General features: G+C 35.2%; 1 protein-coding gene across 1 annotated transcript; it reads right to left on the bottom strand.

The window, feature by feature from the left end:
* Positions 1-438: 438 nt before the first annotated feature.
* Positions 439-22,996, bottom strand: LOC116288780 (phosphatase and actin regulator 1). Its single transcript, XM_031695612.2, has 13 exons — positions 22,564-22,996; positions 20,666-20,749; positions 19,750-19,974; positions 18,818-18,872; positions 18,252-18,463; positions 17,403-17,498; positions 13,894-13,951; positions 9,959-10,014; positions 8,847-8,908; positions 5,391-5,488; positions 4,956-4,995; positions 3,767-3,843; positions 439-2,939 (listed from the first exon to the last, which is right to left on the bottom strand). The coding sequence occupies exons 1-13, from the start codon at positions 22,862-22,864 to the stop codon at positions 2,924-2,926; spliced, it is 1,380 nt and encodes a 459-aa protein (XP_031551472.1). The 5' UTR covers positions 22,865-22,996; the 3' UTR covers positions 439-2,923.
* Positions 22,997-23,131: the final 135 nt, after the last annotated feature.

Raw genomic sequence — 23,131 nt, forward strand, 5'->3', positions numbered from 1 at the left:
CCCTACCCAAATTCTGGCGGAGAACCCCCCCCCGGATTATTCTAGCCGATAGAATTGCATTTTCGAAAGCGAAAAAATATAGAAAAACTAGTAATATTTGGAAAACAATGCGGGCGAGTGATGAAACGCAAAAACGTGGCTGACAGAAATCGTCATACTCAACTCAAAACAAATTATGAAAGTAAATATAAAGATTGTGGCAGGTGTCAATCAAATTTCTTTTCTTTTCTCTCATACTGTATTTCTTACTCTGGGATAACTGCATGGCCGCGTTTCCTGTCTCCCAGTTTTTGGCGGACAATAAAGAAAGATGAGGCCTGGGTACCAGAATATAACTTAGTATCCGAGAGTGATGCCAGCGCATGCGCAGGTTTTGTTTGGTAAAAAGGGAACCACTAACAACGCGGGCTTGTGTAAGAAAACTCTTCATATACCAACTTTTTCTCTTAACGTTGTACTTTATTAATTAAAGCCTAATTTATTTACATATTCTTAAGACCAGGATATAAATTTTATGTACAAATTAATCGTCACAGTTTCAATCAAGGTTCTGAAGTTTGGAGCCCTGTCGTGCAAAGCCTGACGTGTCAGTGCTAATCCAGTTTTGATTGGCACTGAGGCTTTGAACAAATCAGTACTAAGTTTGAGAAAGAGAGCATAAATATGTTATTTATGCTCTCTTGGTTTGAGCTAGAAATATTTAAAATTCATTGTCTGATTCTCTGCAAGAGCACAAATATTCTGCATTCTTCCAACTATCAAATTTACAAAGGCCTTGGACCGGTTGTACGAAGGGTGGATAGCGTTATAATACGATGGATAAATTTTTATCCAGTGGATAAGCCGATGCTGTTATCCAATAAATGTATCCACTGGATAAGATTTATCCCTCGGATAGCGCTATCTACCCTTTGTACAACTGGCCCCTGTGTCACAAAACTCCACGTCTGAGAGTTTTAGGGGTCTTAGAAAACCGATTCTCAATAACGTGTAGCCCAATGATACAACTTGTTGCGACAAAGTAGGTTTTGGTGGACGGTATGATCAAAGCGTTTCCAAATCCGTTTGATATTTAAAAGGCACATACCCTTGAAAAATTAATGTCTCTTCACAATGTCATGGAAACATTTTGATTGACGTGTGCCAAAACCTACTTTATCGGGAGGAAGGTCCTGTGCATGTTAGAAACAAGTCAAAACTTCATTTCTACAACTATAGTCCCAGTAATTAACTAATGTACTAGTGTTTCATCATCATCGTACAGCGGCATAAGTAAGTCACGCCAATTAACTTAAACGTTAACTAAAGAGAATACGCATGCGTTATTCCATACTCCGAGGAGCTGGGAACGATATTAGTGCCAAACAAAGTACAGGGAGCCCAACTCAAACAAAAGTGAAAAGCTGAAGTTTGAGTTGACTTTGAGGCGAGACAAACTTTTGTCACCCAGGAGCATGCACTTTTTATAAAACAAGAGTTTTTGAAGGCATTAAAAATCTGGTAAGAAAGATACTATTAAATATACATCTTTTTTTGATTGTGAAATACAAACGGAGACGGTCGAGTCACAAATTGTGAATGACTGAATCGAGAAATAAATCCAGTAAAAAAGAATTATGATCCTATGAATAAGGTTATTCTGGTGGCATAAGTATAAAAAAAGAAAGAAAGCACGAAAAAGAAATAATCAGTTAGTTTGGAATCCAAAATGGCGGCTATGACGTCACAGAATTCGTGATTCCAAGAACCACCATTTTGAAAGGATTTTAAGAAATGTTTAACTCGCTGGTCGCTTTTAAAGAATGTTTAGGTCCGCAAAATGGTGCATCTTAACGTGAAAACTGAAAATTAACTTGAGATGGAAAATCTACGAATCACTTTAAAAAATAGACATTTTTTATATAACTTAATATTCTTCTAAAACTTGAAGACGTGTTTTTAAGATACATTAGAAAAAAATTCTGTAACATGCCAGGCTAAGAACTGGCCTGAAAATTCAAATAGTTCAACGTTTAATAACTTGATTACGAATTCATAAGCCTGCTCATAACTTTTAAAAAACTAAGATTAAAACTGCTAAATTTCAATCGAGAGATATGGAGACGCAGAGAATTGGAATGAGTCTGTTCCCGTCATGATTAAAAAGCGCGCGAAATCGATTGTGGGAAAAACACCAGTGAAGAATTTAAGTTATATTGCTATAGCAACGATTATCATTTAAAGTTGATTCTGAAAAACTCTCTTTTCGAAAATTCGAAGAAAGACTGCAAAGAGAAATTTTGGAATTAAGAAATGTATTCCCATGATTCCATGCAGGTGGAGCTCGTTACCAGTCTTTCGTTAAATTTTAGGAAAAGAGTATTAATTTGGCAATGTTAAGTAAAAAGAGCCTGGTATCAATGTAGTAAGACTGCACTTATCATGTATACTACATACATGGATATGGAGGGGCGACTGTTCCAAAAATCATCCCCACCCCACCCTATGTAGTGTAACATAATTGACGCAGCCTTAATAAAGAATGCGAAAAATTCTACCCATAATGCTACAAATATTCCCCAAATTTATTCAGAAATTCCCGCCAAGTCGCACTCTTTTTGATAAATACCATGAAATCGTACTAAGACATTAAAAGTAGTACCCAGGCTCTTAAACTCTGACACGGCCGGAAGGAAACCTTGCAAATTCAACCAGCAAAGATTCCCGGACATTGTTCTTCAAATGACCATATTATGATTCTGTTCTATGAGTAAAAAATTTCCTGTACAATAAACTATTTACAATTTCGCGTGATTAAATTTATACATACATTATGATAGGATTTTCCTCTACGTATTTGGTATTGTCTTGTATTCACCCTCAACAAAAATAAAGGTATTTTTCTTCGTCCCCCTTTGATTATAGAAACATCTTGGTATAAAAACTATGGGCGATGAAATCTGTGGACAAAAAAAAACAAAACACGAGTTATATATCACAGTGTGATGTCATATCTATAATCTGTAATCTTATAAGACATGGCTAACTGACCAACCAGAGCTCGCGCTAGGGAAAATATTGTAAATATACTGAATTGGAAGGAAAGTGATTGAGTGAACTGTTGTCGCATTTTCGACGTGGATTGTTGACGAAAGGAAATTTAAAAGGACTTCAATATAATGCTAGCGGCACGCAAAGAACTATGGACTTTCGGCGCCCTGTTCTGGCTAATGGTATCCCAAATTGCATTGCAAAATCGAGGTTATGACGTATATAGGTTCAAGAACGTGCGTACTAACTGATTACATTGAATAAAATGATTTACTTTGTAAGAATGTGACTTTACACGTGAAAGGATCACCAGATCAGGGGGTTTAAGGAAATGCTATTTAGCGCGCAAAAGACGAACCCCCTGATTTAAATGACCGGAATTTGAGACACTTTCAAAGGTGCGGATTGAAATCTCGCTGGCGTCATCCAAAGTAAATCCACTTCAAGAATTTCGATAAATGTACACTTCACTTTTTGACCGAATGGAACATGGCCGCTGTTGATTTGTAACAAAGTCTTTTCTTAACTCCTTGATGTCTCAAAAGCACAATGGGATACAACCCTCTTACTTTCTGCTGCCATTCGTACGTTATTTCTGATGACATTGCATATGTTTCCCTTCTTTTTACAAAACTATTTTGATAGAAAAATACTATGCTGTCATTATTGTATTCGGTATATTCTGACCAATATTCCAACACAAGTTAGTCTAATAATGCGTGAGATTCAATCTTACCTTGTATATTGTTTACTATCTTCGTGTACAAGCATCTCTGTGCTTTTAAATTCATTTAATTCTTTACGAATAGCAGCCTGTAATAGGAATAAAAAAGAAAGAAAGAAGATCAAAGACCAGCTTTAAAACCGTCTTACCAAAAAGACAAGTGATATCTTTAGTGATATTCATGCAGCTGCAAACGTAGGCAACAAAACCAAGAATGGAAGCGAACGAAGAATTAGCCCTTCTAGCTGAAGACTTTATATTTCATAATATTGTCTTTACTTAAGGCTAAAAAGAAAAGAAAATGCATTCTAAAAAAGACAAGCTGTTTTTGATATTTTCCAGTCTTTGTATCCAGAAATAATCTGTATCCATTGTTGCTGGAAAAATTCTCATTTGTTGGCGGTTTATTTTCCGGCGTTGGAGGCCCTGTTTGTTTTTTAGAAGTCACGTTGCACAAAAAAATCGTTAAGTTTTGCAGCACGTTTTTTGGAGTGAGTGGCAACTTAGTGGCTCTCAAAGGGTTTTCTTTAAGCCAATCAAATAGCATGTAAGCCAATCATATGAAAGAGTACTAAGTTCACCACTTCGAAAAAAGTACTCCAATCATGAAAGCAACCTTCTGTCTTATGCTAGTTACACTCAAGATACTCCAAATCATTTAATAAAATAAGTATAAAATGAAAATGAAAAAATGAGCTTATGCACTTTGGGCCTAATGTTTTCCCCTTTCATCACTTTAAATGTAATGTTTTTTTTGTCATTTCATACCTCTTGCAAACAAGGCTTACATTAGTATTATCAAAGGGTTTACATTGAAGACAGTAATATAGTACTCAAGCAGAAATATTTGCTCTTAGACAGGAGTAAACACATTTTTACATCTTATGTAAGAATGGGTATAAGAAATATTCAAGCCCATTCAGGGCGTGGATTGGTTTCTCATTTCAAACTACTTTAAAAAAATATTCGTTTGAGCTGCACTATTGATTCATCTTCTCAGTCTCATTCATAAACAACAGAATAACACTCAAGAGAAGTAAATGTGACAATGGGAAAATATTACGCCCAAAGTAAAAACGTTTTTTAAAAAGTTTATCCTTGTTTACCCAGCTTAACAGTCTTAAGTTTGTCTTTTCTTTGTCGGTTTTAGTTATTTTCCGAGGATAGATTTTCTAGATTTCTGAATAAATAGGGAGTGTACCTTATCTTCAGGCGTAAGACGAGTCCACGGCTTGTCAGCTCTGAAAAATAGAAAAAATATCTTTAGGAAAAATAGAGAATGTGAAAATGCATTTTTTATAGATTGGAAAAATTGTTTTTTCTTCCGTGTTATTAAATTAGACCTTAAAAATTCAGTGAAAAAAATTACATCACAAGTAACGCAAGTCTCTCAATCACCATGAACAAAGTAACCAGTTTGGCAAGTTTTTAACCAGTTTTAAAATTCAACTCCGTCGTTTTTAAAACTGATGGCGTTTTCTCTCTGCATCGAGTCTTATACACAAAACATGACTATCAAATTACCAGGATTTTCTACTTTTCTTTGTTTTAGGAGAGGTTTTCCATGTTTCAGGTTTTCTGTGTTTCTACTAAGACTTGCTAAGAAATAAAAAATAACAAAGAAAGCAGTGCCTACCTCCTGTCATAGTCGTGGCATTCCAAGCAATCCACATATTCGCTAAATTTAATAATTTTCTTCGCTTTCAATTCTTGTATTGTCGGTCTCCGACTTAACTGTAAAGAAAAAAGACGAGAAAAAAATACGACGATCATTATAAACGTTAAGTAGAGATCTCTGTAAAGCGTTAAATTATAAAGTTGAAATCATACAAATATATTGAATTCAACGAATACTGACTCAACGAAAATTTAAATAACGGACGAAACGTTGTAGAAATAAATAACAATTTTGCGAATTTTTACCGTGGTGAAAAATCCAGGAAATTTCATTGAATTTTGTAGAATCGAGGTGAAGAAGACCTTCGATACACAGACGAGCGTGACGTTCAACCTTAGATATTGTACTCAATCAGTCAACCAGCTCTATTAGAGCAGTGCAATGATAAATCCCTCATGCATAATTCAAATTCTTTTGTGCGTCAAAAGACGTCAGCTGAGCGTGGGCTGTAGTTTTTAAATCCGCGCCAATCAGGATTTACGAATGTCCTAGGGCGCCTTGGTACAACGAAATTTCGAAATCTGCCGATTCACAGCTTGATGTGGACAAGTTGTGCTGAGAATGGAGTGAATTTTAATTTTTTTCCGCAATGTGTAGTAATTCTATATTCTATAAAGTCTGTAGGATGCTCTATATTGCAAGAAAACACTTTTTCAAAATAAAATATCGAAGGGGAAAAACGGAAAGTCAGGTAAATTTTGGAAGAAACATTTTGCCCCAGTTGATGAAATAGCCGTCGGAAAAAAACTAACAGAGTTCTTCCTTTTGTTTCGTTTTTGTCTTTCCTATTTTATTCTCTCTTTATTCATTAAACCCTTAATTTTTCTGTCTTGTCGTCTTCACTCCATTCATTCCAATACGTGTTTGTTTATAATGAAGAAGACAAATTCTATTCATCAAGGTAACGATCCCGCTGTCACCTCTTTCTTTCGCTCTCTAGGAAACAAGCTTACATGTATATTCTAACTTTTCTTCTTTTGTTATAAGATAAAACCGAATGAGGCGAAGAAAAATCTACTTGCTACAATCTCAAGTGCGACGTTTTCTTAATCATTTTTCATAATCACAGGTCTAGACGTCAACCAATAAGTGGATAAAAAACGATGGAAAATGCTTGATTAATAAACATAAATTAACGTCAAAGACTATGGAAAAGATATGCAGAATGGCTTTATTTGAAGCTATATAGTAATGATGAAAAGGTAAATTATACACCGTGAAAAGATGAAAAAACTTACTGACGTTTCGGACGCTAGTCCTTCGTCGGAGTAAAAGAGGAAGCTTGAAGCTATATAGTTTATTCAATCGTTTTTTTAGCTTTAGCGAAAGAAAAAAAAGGCATTTATTTGTATTTCTTATAATACAATATCGTAACGGTCGGTAAAATATACAACAGGACGAACACGATTATGAAAAAAGAACATCTGACGTCATAAGGTTTGAATCACGTGATTCAATTAAGGTAGGAAGGTTGTGGTTGCTAGGATACTGAAAAGACACACGACAGATGTTACGAAATAAATGCCTCGTTTTTCATAACTAAATGTAACCAACTCGATTGTATAGTTTTAGGCTATGGGAAGTCGGGTCTTTGGTCGCCACGTGAGAGAATCAGTTTAGCTATGCCAACAAAAAATAAATGATTTCTAGAAGGTTCGAAACGAAATTTGCTGAAATTAAAAATCTTGCAAAGAAAGGCCTGCTTTTTTTGGCAACGAGGCTCAGTACTGAACTGATGGCACTCAGCTGATGCGATATATTCATAAACTTTCACGCATTATGTTGTATATTGCCTTTCTATATTGTCCAACATTCTTATTGGGTCTTATTATTATATTTTTATAGATATATTACGTCAACGGAACGGCTTAGGTTTTCATGGGAAAAAATGAAAAAATTGAAAAAGGTAAAAAGAGACATAAAAGAAATGAGGAAAGAAAGAAAGAAAAAGTGTTGAAAAGTAAGAGGGAGGCGAGGGGAAGGGAAGGGAAAAAGAAAGAGAAGAGAGGGAGGGAAGGAAGGAGACAGAAGGGGAGGGACGGAAAGATGAATAAGTAAATAGACGAAAGAATCACAGAAAAAATTAGAACAAATCCCTTAAACAATCTTGACACCTGGACCAAATACTTTCCGTTATATATATATCTAAATATTAACCGATTTTCTAGAATAATCTTCATTTTTAGTCTCATTTCCCGCTGAGCAAGAGTGAAACTCATAAAAATAAAAAGAGACATAAAAGAAATGAGGAAAGAAAGAAAGAAAAAGTGTTGAAAAATAAGAGGGAGGCGAGGGGAAGGGAAGGGAAAAAGAAAGAGAAGAGAGGGAGGGAAGGAAGGAGACAGAAGGGGAGGGACGGAAAGATGAAAAAGTAAATAGACGAAAGAATCACAGAAAAAATTAGAACAAATCCCTTAAACAGTCTTGACACCTGGACCAAATACTTTCCGTTATATATATATTTAAATATTAACCGATTTTCTAGAATAATCTTCATTTTTAGTCTCATTTCCCGCTGAGCAAGAGTGAAACTCATAAAAATAAATAAATATCTTTCTTTTATTTAAGTGTCTAGTCGTTCTAGCGCTTTCGCACTAATTGGGGACACTTTTCGCTCACACGCAATACCACTTCATTCAATCATATCCTATGCACACAACGCTGAACTCACATGTTGATTTTTACGGAGGGAGAAAACCGGAGAACCCGGAGAAAACCCTCGTGGCATAGGAGAGAACAACACATCAAACAAACTCAATTCACATGTGACGACCGCAGGGCTCGAACCAAATAAGTACCAGCGAACCAGCGACCCGACCCGTTAGACTGACAGCGGTAAAAGACGACGCGTTAGCCGCGAACGCTACTCATGCTACCCTACTCATGTTATGAAACGCTATAGAAACACAGCAACAATTACATTTCTTTTGGTAACTTGGAAGAAAAATGGAAACGGTGTTATATTTCGTTAAAGACATGTAATAAAGAGTGTTTTCCCCTGACTTTGCTTTTAGACACAGGAAAAAAATTAGGCGGCTTGCTCGTATTTTTACGAATTTCCTGGTCTGCCTACTTTTTGGTTGTTAGTTCTATTTAAAGACAATGAACCACCAACGTGGGTAGACACTATAATACATGCACGTAAGGATTTGTAGGGCATGAAAACTGCTTCAGTTTCAAATTCTCTGTGCTCAGGCTACCTGTCAAACTTCTTAAATTCCATGTTTAGACACAGCGATTACTTTTCCATTTCCTCAAGTCGAACAACTAATTGTGTGGCCAGAAAAAAAGCTTTAAAATGCAGAGTGACATCAGCACTCAAATGGCTTCCAATACAAAAGACTGGAAAGCCTCCATTCACATTGGCCCCATAATGAAGCCAATGATACTATAGATTGATAGATATATATATACCTTTCTCGTCAAGACTCTCTTCTTTTCTTCTTTTTCTTCCTTCGCTTCCGCTTCGGTAGCGGCTAAAATAAGATAGGAAAATTGATACGTTATTTTGAATCAAGAGGTTGTTTTAGGGTTGTTTAAGAATAGCCAGCTGATCTGAGAAAAAGGTTGCTAATCAGAATCGTCACTTTTTCTCTTGAAATTATGGATTTCCAGGCCACCAAATCAAAAAACAAAAAACAAAACAAAACAAAACAAAACAAAACAAAACAAAACAAAACAAAACAAAACAAAACAAAATCAAAAAACGTTGCGTATAAGCGCTTGATAACAGTGTAAAATAATTAACGAGTTTTATACTTTTGTTTAAATGGCGGGCATATTTTAATTTTACGCTGATCAATTTTAACAGGCTTAATTAATGACACCTCGGCTTTGCAGTGACTTCATTTCTACGTCACTACTTCAGATCAGCTGGAGCGTACGGTACACGTGGTCGAAATCAGTATGGAAACTAGACTCTTCCACAGTCTCTCGCTCGTCCGTTCCGTCTCCACGCTTAGAGACTGTAACGGTACAATGACCGAAAGGACTTATGGGTCCCGAAAACTTGGACCCAGCGTGCTTTGGGAACCAAAATACTCGTCCACAGTCTCTCTCTTTTCAATATTTTCAAGATGGCGGCGAAAACGAGAGAGACTGTGGACGAGTATTTTGGTTCCCAAAGCACGCTGGGTCCAAGTTTTCGGGACGCATAAGTCCTTTCGGTCATTGTACCGTTACAGTCTCTAAGCGTGGAGACGGAACGGACGAGCGAGAGACTGTGGAAAAGTCTATATGGAAACTTCCCACTCATGCAAAAACCGCTGTACCGATTACTATTTATTATAAGAGCCTCATTTAAGGGCTCATTTTTAACTTGGAAAAAATTAAACTTCTACCCTGACAATTTATGCCCTCAAAAGTGATATAAAGTTCATTTGCCCGAAAACTTCCATTTCTTCTCCCCCCCCCCCCCCCCCCCACCCCCGAATAACCGATAGATAAAGTGACAAACTAGAACCCATAATAAATGGAGCGATTTGTAGTTAATCCAAGGTATATTGTCCATCAACAAATATACTTACTCTTCAAAATATTTCTTTCTCTTAGTTCTTGTGCAGTCGGTCGAGCGCTCAAGCGTCTAGTGACAAGAAGTATGAGACTAGGTTAATAAAACATCAAATATTGTAACTCGTTGACGTTTACCAAATGTTATGACTTGTTGATGAGAAAGATTTGTGATGGGGCCGGGGAGGTTGCAAGGGGAAGAGGGAGCTTTGGGAGAGGCAAACTGGGAATACATGGACTGGGGAAGAGGTGGACTGGATATAATAGAGAGTTTTAGATTTACGTTCACGGCAAACGTGAAACGTCAGTTCACCATTTAAAAATGATTCTAAATAGCTTAAAAAGTATCGTAAAAAAGTCCAAGTAGTAGAAAAACAAAAGAATATTTGTCTTTGGTGAGAAGGTTTGTAAAAGGTAAAGTAAAATACAGTATAACTATGAAAACATGGTCACGTTTGCCGTTTGCGGGGAGAAAAAAAGGCAATCTAAAACTCTCTGAGTAGCCGACGGAGGAGACTGGAGAGGAGGAAGAATTGAATGGTCTCCCCAGGTCATCTCTTTCCACTCCTCTGATAAAAACATAGAAGATGGAGCTTGGGACCTATTTTCTCTCTTCTCTCTCTTTTCAACCTTTCGTTTACGACACTTTTCTAACCCGATTTTCCATGCCTCCACTTCTATTAATTTTTCCTCCTGTTGTGATCGCGCGCTTTCTTATTTCAAACCTTTGACACCCGCATCAGACAAACCCTTGGACGAATGTTAGTATGATAATCCCTCGACTTCACAAAGAGTTATGGTAGTCCAAGGAACGTCTAAAGTCCCAAGGTGAATGTGTACATCGCGGTGGAAGTTACTTTGAAATAAAACAGTCATGAATATTACAATAGACTATCGCTATTGTCAAACCAATTTGAGACAAAATTATTTCGTAAAAAATTAATCAATGTCTTTTCTCAGCTCTTTTTTCTATTTTCGTTCCTTTTGAGAGCCTAGAGAACTGAGCTCCTTGGAAACATAACACGAGCACTTTTAAAACAATCACATCTTGCACAATCTCACTACTACAAATCTGTAATGCAAATCACTTGCACTCATCAAATTCGCTCAAATTCTGCAGTTTCAGTCATCCTTTTGAATTTGGATTGACTTTTATTAGATTTTGGATGAATAGCCTCTTTTGAATGGTGAAGAGATAACATATTGACAAGTGGGAAGTTTAGGAGGCATCTTCAGGAATACAAAGAGTTACTTTCGGATGACAACTAATCTCTTGAAAAATATTGGATTTCATAACTGATTTAGAATAACCTTAAATCAGAAATAAAATTGTTTTTCACAAAAAAGCAAAAATAAAAAATTTGTTTAACCATCGTTTTTTAAAAAACTAAATTAAAGAGAAATATAAAATAAAAGAAATTAAAACAAACACTTTCTGAGAGCTCAAAAATGGAAACTGAATTTCTAACTCACGAGAGAAAAAAATTATATAGTTATAAATACGTTTTATTTTCAGTTAGGAATGATAACACAAAATCACTTAATTCAGCGAATATGGGCTCAAGAAAAGTGGTTTAATTTTTGTAGAGTTTTGTCTTCAAGTAATTTGTGGTTATGAATGCACGAATGTTATATATTTGCAAATAAAATATATCCAAATCTTTACTGCAAAACTAGAATAAATTGCAGTCTTAGAGAGGAAGGATCTAAAATTAGAAGTTAATGTATCGTTTGTTGAGGTACTTACACAAACTTAAGAAATTTCGATACGAAATAGTACAGCGCTATTTCCACGTTCCAAACCAAGTCGCACAACATGCTGCAGTTCACATCTTGATTTAAGACCAAACACAAAACCTTTGCAATGCAACAGTCGACGAAGTACACAGTACTCAAGATAACATATAACATTCTCGGACTCGTGCAGTGTTCAATCCATTTCTCTACATGCAGGAGAAAATGTCAAGCATTTTTGAGACGCTCTCTAGGACCACAACACGCGAAGAAAAGCTTGAAATAAGTTGGAATATGGTTTCTGTGTGGATTAATATAGACCCCCTGAGGATTAAGGTATATGAGCTATTCCAAATGGAATATGAAATGCTATCGGAAGTGACGCGAACACCAGCTGTATTCCACTTTGCACACACACTCAGACGCACTAAAAATTGCCAATACTCATTCTGCCATCAATTTAACTAGTTTTAAATGCTGTAAAATTTGAGAAAAATGGAAAAAAAATTTTTCTGCCCCTTTTTCTTGGAAGTATCGAATAAGATCAAAATTTTCATTTTTTTTTCTACTCACATAAGCTATTTGAGTGCACCGGCTGTCAATAGCCCAACAGGTGACCACTAGAAGACAGGTTATTTATGACCAGCCAATCAGAGACGAGGGAAAAAATGTCACAAAATGTAAACCATTTGAGCAATTTTGAAGTGTTGTCAAAAAAAAATCGTATGAGGTGTAGATGATTTTTTCACTCATTATAGAAAGGCCTAAACATGGCAAGAGGTAAGAAAAAATCTCTCAAAATGACATAATTCTGCGCTAAGTAAATTAAAAACACCATTTGCGATAATTGTGACGTCAATCACAATTGAATTTTCTATCTAAATCAAAAACAGTCAGACAAGAAAAACGATGATTTATGCTTTAAGACTTAGACGATCAGTTCCCTAGGATCCGTCATACGCATCCTTAATGCTAAGACAATTAAAGACCTTTAAAAACGTCTAACTGTCGCTTCCGATCAATAATTTTGTTTAAAAGGATTTAAGGCGATCTAATGCCATCATTAAAAAAATTTAGCCATGCCCTGAATTTGTTCAGCCAAAGTGTTATTTCAGGGTTCGATCTATGAGTTTGCCATGCCCTGACTTAGATCAGCCCAAGGGTTGTTTCAGGGTTCCATCTGTGAGTTAGCCATGCCCTGACTTTGTTCAGCCAAAGGGTTATTTCAGGATTCAATCTATAAGGTAGCCATGCCCTGACTTAGATCAGCCCAAGGGCTGTTTCAGGGTTCGATCTGTGAGTTAACCATGCCCTAACTTAGATCAGCCAAGGTTTCAAGGTTCGATCTGTTAGTTAATAAAATTTGAATTTGAAGTTCACGTTTCATGCTATTCATTTCTTTACTTTTATGTTTTTTCTATTCCAAATCTTTTTGGGAAAAGATTCTTTGTTTGTTCACATTTATTTCTTTACTCGAGTGTACTGCTAACCAAGAAAATCATACTCAAGGTAATGATATATGAATCATTTCTCATACTCATTAATAATTCATGAGTAAACCAGCTAATCAATCGATTTTGGGTCACATGATGTTACTTGAAACCTGGTTAAGTCCTGTGAAAGGACTGAATTAATTTTGTTCAAGTCATTGGACTGGATCAAAATTAATTCAGTTCAGGGACATATCTGTCCCTTAAGTCTTTCAATCCTAAACAAATAACCTCCCAAATAATTAAGGAGTATGAGAAGTCATTTCAAAGTCTCCAAATCGAACTCGATGGGATTTCAAGTCCTTGCAATTAGTTGTGCAGAATTGAAATCCCGTCCAGTCCTCAGTGTTGGCTCTGAAATATTACTTAAAAAATAGCGTGTATTTCTTACAGTAAAATAGTTCCCACAATGCACTACAATGCCAACTCCGCCCAGTTTTTTCTCAACTACGGAATGGTGAATAACCAGGAGAGAAACCAAGTAATAGGTCAAAAATTTGCAAACTGTTATTTGTAATTTAAATTTATTCCGCTAACAAGTGAAAATGCGGCACTCCTGCCTCGCCATGCAAGTCCCGAATTACAACATAACCCTACACCATTAGAAAAAGTTATGTCAAGATGAAATACTGAAATGTAAAGAGAACTTTGAAATTTTTGTACATTTTTTCGTTTGAAGGGGCATGTGACCTATGGTGTAAATCAGAAAGTATCACTCATATTCATACCTCACAAGTTTGGATCCTACAGCTGCTCTTCGCTCGTGAATCTCTTCCTCTGTTTTAGCTGACAAAGAAATAGTAACTTTAGTCTAAAACTGTAACTATGCATGTATGGGAATGTTACTATTTAGATAGGGGAGATTGAGAAAAAATGAAACCAATGTTTAATTTTCCTTTGCAAGGAAATCAAGGGTGGCATCACTCCCCTTTTACCTCTGGGGTCTCGAGCTGGATTCCCAGACTTGGCATCACATGGGAACAGAGTTTGTTAGGTCTCTCCCTTGATTTAGGTTATTTTTCCAGGTTTGCTGGTTTTCCTCCCCCGACAAGACCTAACTCTTCCCTCCTCTGGATCAACTTCTTATATTAAATAACTAATGTATAAAATATGCTATTAAATAGACAATGGGCATCAAAGCCAACTAAGCACTCTGGGAAACAGATTAATGCAGAAACAACACAGGAACATCAAAGGAATTATCAGAAAATATTACTGTTCTTTTCATCTGTTGAAATGCATGCATTTCCAAAGAAACTTTTGAAGGAAAAATTGGCAGATGATGAGGCGTTGGAAAACATAAGTACTCTGTTTCTCATCATACTTTGTGCTCAAGATCCATATTCTGAAACTTTTATCAATTAAAAAATCTAAGATAGGCTTTACAGCAGGTTAACAAGTTAAAAGACAACAGGAACTCCAAAAACCTGTTTATCATTCATGCCCCAATATACAAGAATTAGAAAATAAAAATAAAAATAAAAATAAAAGGTTTGCTTGAATGAATACTCCAGTTTCGAGTGCTCTTTGCTCAGCCTTAGTCTCAGTTGTGTGTTATGATTTTCAGCTATTCAACCAAAACCCGTGGCATTTTAATAAACTTGTATTATTCTGTCATACGTGCATTCCTTACAAACGGGAGTATTGCAAATGGGAGTATTGCTTTAACATCTAATAATTTAATCTGGTCTCTACATAAATATTTATGTACAGAGAGTGAAGAATCTTAAGAGTAGTTAAAATATTATGGCTGCACATTTTTGGCAATGAAATCTTGTCATGCAAAAACATTTAATTGTTGCTGCTCAACAAGATCAGCAGCAAATAATATTGTGCCTGAGGATAATTGCATTGTAGTTGTGTGCTCGCATACAATAAGATTTGTTATCAATATTCACTACACTTTTTGATCTCAATATTTCTCAAAAATGCCCAACAGTGTTAAGAGAATTAACCAGAGACCCAGTGCTAAGTGCTATACCCTCAGGAATTCAAAATTTGAAGTTCACCTTGATGGTTGAAAGTATATAACCATTTTGTTATACTATTTACTTCATTTCAATATTAAAATTAAAAAGTATATGAAATTCACTATAGTTATTGGTAAAATAATATATGCACACCAACAACAACTAGGTAAAAAAATACTGATTAATCTTTTCACACTTTGAAGAGTACTGTCCAAAAAAGAGAAACAAATGGCCTCCATTTCGCAAGATAATGTTTCGTACTTATGAAACCCAAATGATAACATACTATCATCTAGTGAATATTGATGCTAGCAAAATTTGCATTTTAAACTTACACAATCCAAAGTTTTCATTTAACTGTATATGTGGCCCAACAAATGTCATAATTTGACGAAGAAATAACATATTTCTGTGACATCCACTGCAGTGATTCGATTATAGCCAAAAGATAACATAAATTCCTCTAAAATCCATCTCGTATCCAAGAAACGTATCTTCAAAATCCTTGAAATTCTTCTGTTGCATACAGTTATAATACTATGTCTCAACCAGTTAAAAAATAACAGCTTTTAATTGGATAGTCCTCTAATTTTTGACAGTTTGGTTCATTCCTATTGGAGAACAGGTGTGGGATGTCATTAAGAATTCAAGACAGAAGACTTTACCTAGAGGGACATAATACCATAACACATTAAAATTTATAATTCGAAACTTCTTTCAGGAATTAACATTTTAAAAATATAATGATTTTCAAGCTTAACACATTAGTTTTTTTTCTCTCCTGATAAAGTTATGAGGTTTAAGATTCTCAAGTTTAAAACCTTTAAGCTATAAATCGTGCAACAATAAATATTGGAAGAGGAATAATCTTAAGAAATCTTGAAGTTATTTCAAGGTAATTATTTTTCAACTCAGATTATCTTTTGAGGAATATGAAGTGGGAGGTTTAGGGTTTTAAGGAACAATAAAATTATCACCTAGCACTAGGTCAATAACCATATGATTAAAACTAGAAGAAAGGACAAAATTTTAACACTAAATTTATCACTTTACTTATTTTTTAATTTTATTTAAAAAATTTAAAAACAATTTCTTCATGTTCCTATGCAACAGAATTCAAAACAGAGTTTAAAAAAATACAGGAATATTATTGTATATGTTTTTTGTGGTGTATAAAAATATGGTTACTGAACGAGACTACTTGGGTGGAACCACTATATTTGACAATCCCACACATACTATACAATAGCTTCGGAAAGCTTAAATAATTGGGGCAGACCATATATATAATTGATCAAATTATGGCCTGCTGTGAACATAGGGAATTATAGTTTTGTAATACATTCTTCAATATGAATTCAAAATCTTTTTAAGTTATTATTCCTAAGACAAAGAAAGAAAAGATCATTTGAATGGAAATAAAGAATTATAGAAAGAGAAGAAAACAAATGTCTGGAAACTTTCCAAAAGGCTTAAAAATATCCAATAAATGAAAACCCCTGTGAAATAAAACACTATCAACTCAAATTGCACCTTTTTAATATTTCAGGATTAAACTGTTGATTATTAATTGAAAGTATAAATAAAGTGTAGCAATAAAATCAAAGAGAATAAATAATGAAAGCAAAAACTAAACAACACAAAAATAATTCTCCCAACCAGGGATGATAGATAGATATATTACATGAACAGTGAGCTCATCAGATATGGTATTTTGGGCAATAATGTGTGTAAAAATAAAGTAAACTAGCTATAATAAGACTAAAGATTACTAGGTCCAAATTATTAATTTAAAAAAATTACATAATTATTTGGAATTACAGGGTTTTACACTTACAGCATTTTCAGGATTCTGTACTTAAAAAAAGGTTTTCAGCCAATAGAGTATACTCTCACAAAAAGTAATAATTCTAAACATTTGAGATGACATTTATATTGCAAATTTTTAAATATCAAAATTATATTTAATATATATAACAGTTTTCATGTACCAATAGGTTTTATGTCATTAAATAATGAACTGCCAGCCCCATCCCTTTTTACCTTGAGCATAATGCTTTCCCATTTCATACCACATGTTATTCCCTAGAGAATCATTTCTTTGTTTAACAGCTAATTAACATCAGGAAACACATGAATATGGACACAGCTCAAACAAAGAATCTTATTCTCAAGGTCCAATGACAGGTGGTCAGGAATGGGAAAACAGCACATCCAAAGTAAAGAACTTAGTCTATTGGAGCAAAAACAATTATTTGCTAACTTACTTGGTAAGATGTTCCGGTCTTCCAAATCTTTCTTTGTTGGTCTTGCCCTTAGTTTGATAGCAAGGCTGTCAGATCGCTTGACTTTTGATGCCAAACCTTTAACCAAACACATAAAATATTCATCAATTGAGAGCCACCTGAAAATTATGTTTTAACCGTGTCACCTGACCAATAAAGTTGTTAATATTATCAAATAGGGTAAGTGGTAAAGTCTTTCTATCCTAAGGTGACTCCCTACTATATATTGAACCTTAAATTTCCAGGGGTTTCATTGAGTTTTGAAATGAGAAAGTCATGCACTATCTGGAGAATTTTTGGGACCATTCGTAAATAGACAAGTTTTGACTTCCAAAATACCACTGTGTTCCTTGATCACAGTCTCATTTACTCAGAGCTAGCCTCGTATTAGTGTCTAAATATTCACAAATACCAACGGTAAAGTAAAGAATGCACAACTTTGAAATTCATTTGAACTACGCTGGAACATATGAATATTAAGTCAAGGCTAACCCTGAGCAGCAGAGAACTTGGATTGGAGTATCTATAACCTATTAACTATAATTTTCATAAACATGCAAACTCTGTGTCTGCAAGCTGCACACTGGAATTTGTTTTTTGCTGCTGCCAATCAAACCTAATCAGTAGGTATCTTTTATATTTTTTGACTGGCGACAGAAAAAAAAAAAAAATTTCAGCGCACAACTCCAAGACACTCTGAGAGAGTTCGCATGTTTATGAAAATTGCAGTAATGGTAACTTTCTCTACAGGGATTGGCTTGAATACATATGAATAGGATTGAAGTCATAACAAGTGAAGCCAATAACTTGATGTCTGTAAGAATAACTTACCAGTTATGACGCCCTCCTCCTCTTCTTCTTCATCTGATGAAGAATCTCCGCATACTTTATTTTCAGATTCTGCCAGGGGTATTTTAGGTTTAGGCTTTGGTGAGTCTCTTCTTACTGGAAGTCGTATGCCACATTTGTAGCGCACCTCGCTACGATTTTCTTCTTGATCAGAATCACTGTCCTGATTTTCGCTATCTTTTGTGAATGCAGCTCTGTAAAAGAACAAAAAAATTTTGAAAATACTATATGGACAGATACAGTGATAGATCGATGGAGGGATTGATTGAGAGAAGGAAGGAGGGATGGGTGGGTACGTGGGTGGGTGGGTTGGTGGATGGATGGATTTGAGGGAGGACTGATGGAGGGATAGATCAATGGAGATAAGATAAAGTAAAGCATTTCACTTCAAAAATCTTACAGGAATAATCATAATATATATAATAATTGTAGGAATATATAATTATATAATAATTATTTTTATATCATTTTATATGTTATGTATTTTTATATAATAAGGTAGGAATATATAACTACTTAATAAATTTTTTATATAAAATTGTACTGACCGTTTGATCTTTTTTATCGGTTTTTCTGGTCTTTTATCAGTGATTCCTCTTTTCGCTGAAAACAACAACATGTGTACTTCAGTGTACAAATATAGCTGCATGTCCGTTCCACAACCAAGACTCCCACAGACAACAGGGGTGAAAGGTGCTCATGCACTCTCACTGTCATACAACGACATGTGTACTTCAGTGTACAAATGTAGCGGCATGACCGTTCCACAACCAAGACTCCCACAGACCACAGGGGTGAAAGGTGCTCATGCACTCTCACTCTCATACCCCATGTTGTTTCTCTGGGAATCAAGGATGGCATACTACGGATCTCACGGAACTGTGGTGACATGTCAAAAATTTGTCTCGCTACAACACACCCTAATTCATCTACTGTCAAGCCTACTTTTGTTAAATGCAATGTGCTAGATCCGAGACAGTGACAAAAGTAGGCATGTCAGTGCACAAATTAGGGTGTGGTAGCAAGACAAATTTTTGACGTGTTGCCACAGTTTGGTGAGATCTGTAGTAGTTGTAGTACACTTGCCTCTCACCTCTGGAGTCTCTGGTTTGATTACTGGACTCAACGTCACATGTGAGTAGAGTTTGTTAGGTGTTTCCCTTAATTCAAGAGGTTTTTTCCAAGTTTTTTCCAGTTTTCCTCCCTCAACAACTAATGTCAATTCAATCTGTGAGTTAGCCGTGCCCTGACTTAGATTAGCCCAGAGGTTGTTTCAGGGTTCAATGTGTGTTAGCCGTGCCCTGACCTTGATCAGCCCAGAGGTTGCTTCAGGGTTCAATCTGTGTTAGCTGTGCCCTGACCTTGATCAGCCCAGAGGTTGTTTCAGGGTTCAATGTGTGTTAGCCGTGCACTGACTTTGATCAGTTCAGAGGTTGTTAACAAGGTCTTTTTTAAATTTGAAGATTATTTCTCTTCTAACCTAATTCTTTAGCCAACTGATCCATCATGCTTCCTTGATCTACTTGCTTCACCATCAGCTCCTTCTCAACCTTCTCTTCATGAGATCTTCTTGGCAACGGCGAAGGCTTAAGGATACTAACAAGCTTTTTTTCTCCATCTTTAAAAGGTTTTGGAGCAACTGCAGGTGATTCTCTAGGAGTCTCTTCAACCTCTGTTATTGTTCCATTTGGATGCGAGTTCACTTCTTCAAAATTGGAAAAAATTTAAATGTCAGAAATGGCCTTGTCTGCCATTGCTTTGAAAACACACAAAGTTTGAATGTTTTACTATAAAGGTGGTATAGCAATGAGTTTAAAACCTTATGATGAAAATATATGTCACTTCTAATGTACTTGCGCGAAGTACTTTGTTTTAGCTGAAAAATAATATACCTGTTGCTTTACATTGATCTTATTTTGGTAAAGCAAAAAGCAAACAAATAAACATAACAACAACAACAACAACAACAACAACAACAAAGAAATTATATATATTTTAAAAAAAATACTAAAATCTAAAATCTGATCCAAAAGTAAACAGTTACTGATAGAGGCTTTGCACCATCACGTGACAGCAGCCATATTAGATGGCAGTGACAATACAATCGTTTTACATGAGAAAGAATTCCAATCCCAAGAGCAAAGGGAATTTATTGTTTTGCCATCCAACCACATGCAGTCCAAGCTGTATTACTGGTGAAGGCATGTGATGGTGTAAAGCCTCTATACTGGAATTCATCCAGTAAAAACCATAGAATGAGCCACTAGTATTTTGATAGCTATAGAAGCTGTTTGCCCCATGCTCTATGCCAGCACCACCACCATTTCATCTAAAAAATTCCTCTGCCATCCTTATGTTTCAGTAGTGACAGACTAAATACTTGTCTAATCACTAACCTTCATCATAGTTATTATTAGGAATGATCCCTTTTCTGACTAAATCCTCACGTTTTGACCTCACGGACAACTGTCTTTCCAGATCTGCAAAAGTTATGAAGTAAAAAAGTTAGAGTGATATCAGCAATAGCAGAAATAACATTTATGCATTTGCTATATCACTCTTAAATATTACACATTTAGACTCAATTTTAATTTATTTCTTGTACGATCACTCAACCAGAATATAAGCTAACTATTCTCTGAGATTTCTGGCAACAGTGTATCAACATAAAATAATTGCACCTCAATAATGGAAATGTTGTGAACAAAATTCACAGATGCAAAGATGAAAAAATTAAAATATATATATTGCATCTCAAAGAAACAAAAGTCAGCTCTTAAACAGGTACTTCTCATGCTAATACATGATTGCAAAAACAAATTTTACAACTGAATAATTTAAGCTCTACTAAAATAAGGTTAATAACAAAAACAAAATGCTATATTAAGTTTGTTTTTTTTTCAAAAATTATGATGAATTTGCAAAAAAAAATTTCTGATAGTCGCATTTTTTCAGATGCAGGTGAAATAATAAGTCTATTTTAAGTCATGGAACGTATGCGAACAAAGCAATTTATTTAATGAATGGAGAAGAATGTCATAAAAAGACAAATTTAAAGGATTTTTCCTTGTTGCAAATAGGACAAATAAATAATTGCAAGAAAAATCCCCCACAATTGAGATAAAATCCTCAGGCTAAAGTAAAAAAAAAAACAACACGTTCCTAAAGCTTTAATTTGCTCTGTGTTTAATATATTCAATTGCAAATATTTTTCAATAATTGTGAATCTTTTACTTGAAAAGCTAACTAATTTCCTTTCAAAAGCAAGTTGAATAAGATAATCTATTAAAAAGATTTTTTTTTGAATATTCTCTGCAATTTTTAAAGGTCAAGGGCTAACAGCCAGAGCTGATCTGTAGTTTTTTTAGAAATTCTATTTCAAACACAATTTTTACTTCATCTTGAAACAATTTCAAATAAAGTGGGAGTCATTTGAGAAAATGGTAGACATCTATACTCCTTAAAGCTACAGCTCTTGAAATTGACAAGGTCTGTTATATAGTATGTACATTTCATTAATTTATACTGTGAACATCGTCGAAATCGAAATTTCCGAGAAAGATTACTGTAATTACGTGCAGAACGAATAGTATTATTAGAGTATACATAAATAATGTTCTATGCTCAATTCTCAGGATATTTATTTCGATTTAGGAGGGAATTTCACACTTTTGAAGAATTAAAGAAAACGAGAAGAAAGATTGAAAAGTTACGGAGCGTGTTTTAAGGATAATATAATGTTTAAATCATTCATTCTTTTTTCGATGACTATGACAACTTTATCCCTCGAAATAATAGCTTTTGTAACGAAAGATTCAATAAAATGTCGATATAACGAGCTACACAGTATTACAATATATATAGACAAATATTGATATACAAAAGGAAAAAAACAGAGGAGTTTTGAGTGATGTTCAACGAGGTATGTTAAAGAATAAAATGAATAAAACAAGAATATTCTAGCATGTTTGACTTTCGTGAGTTTTTAATACGGCAGGTTGATGTGATAGAAACACAGGATTTCCTTTTGAACGGCATAATCACCTTCGCAACGTAGAAGCGATTAAGACGACTCCTAAATTTCCTTAAAATGACTTTAAAACAAGCACCAAATATCACAAATGAAGATAAAACCTCAAAACGATAGACTCCCCGTTCAACACTCTCCATAACAGAGCAGTTCTTCGTCAAACTATAAAAATTTTTCCCAACTTCGCCGAGGAAAAACAGTCCCCAAAATTCCATCGTTTTACAAAGACGTAAAGACTCATTAAAAGAGTAATCGAAAACTCACTTTGGGAAGTTGCTATGAATCGATCGCTCTTCTTTCTTTTACGCCATTTCCATGGGCGAAGAAACTTTCCGAGGCTTGAAGCGAATTTATTCTTTCGAACTGGCTGTGGAGTTCCAACAACGTCTCTCTCGATAGTCGAAGACACAAGACCGTTTCTTGGGCCGTTTGTCTGAGCTATATTCCCGTTCATGGCGAAATTTCCCTTCCTAATACACGGGTCGCTCGTAGATCGTTCACGGTCGAGGTTCGAAGAGTCCGCTATGCTTGATATTCTATCATTCTTTAGTCTTTCTTCCTCCATATCTGAAATTAAAACTTAGTTTATATTAATCTCAGTCACGGACCGACCCAGTCCCTCACGGATCGTCTCTTAATGACTCAACCGCACTACGCGGAACGCCTGGTGATAACTGACATCCTCTTTCTATTTGCTCATTATTTCTTAGAAAGAGCCTAAACGATGCTATATTATGTGAAAAATACCTTAAGCGTCGAGATTTGAGTTTTTAAGGAGAGGAGGAAATTGTGTAGACTAATTAATTAAAGTTTGAGCCCGCAGACTTAGGAG

This window comes from Actinia tenebrosa, unplaced genomic scaffold (genome assembly GCF_029948245.1).
Source record: "Actinia tenebrosa isolate PJP-AT-01 unplaced genomic scaffold, QUT_ActTen_1.0 PGA_scaffold1__47_contigs__length_23844297, whole genome shotgun sequence".
NCBI classification, from domain to species: domain Eukaryota; kingdom Metazoa; phylum Cnidaria; class Anthozoa; order Actiniaria; family Actiniidae; genus Actinia; species Actinia tenebrosa.

Bases quoted from the DNA above. Each gene is read 5' to 3' on its own strand.
- LOC116288780 (XM_031695612.2), bottom strand. From the start codon at position 22,864: ATGGAGGAAGAAAGACTAAAGAATGATAGAATATCAAGCATAGCGGAC. The intron at 20,750-22,563 runs GTGAGTTTTCGA...TAACTTTTGCAG, and splicing joins ATTCATAGCAACTTCCCAAA to ATCTGGAAAGACAGTTGTCC. The intron at 18,464-18,817 runs GTCAGTACAATT...GTTCTTTTACAG, and splicing joins CCGATAAAAAAGATCAAACG to AGCTGCATTCACAAAAGATA.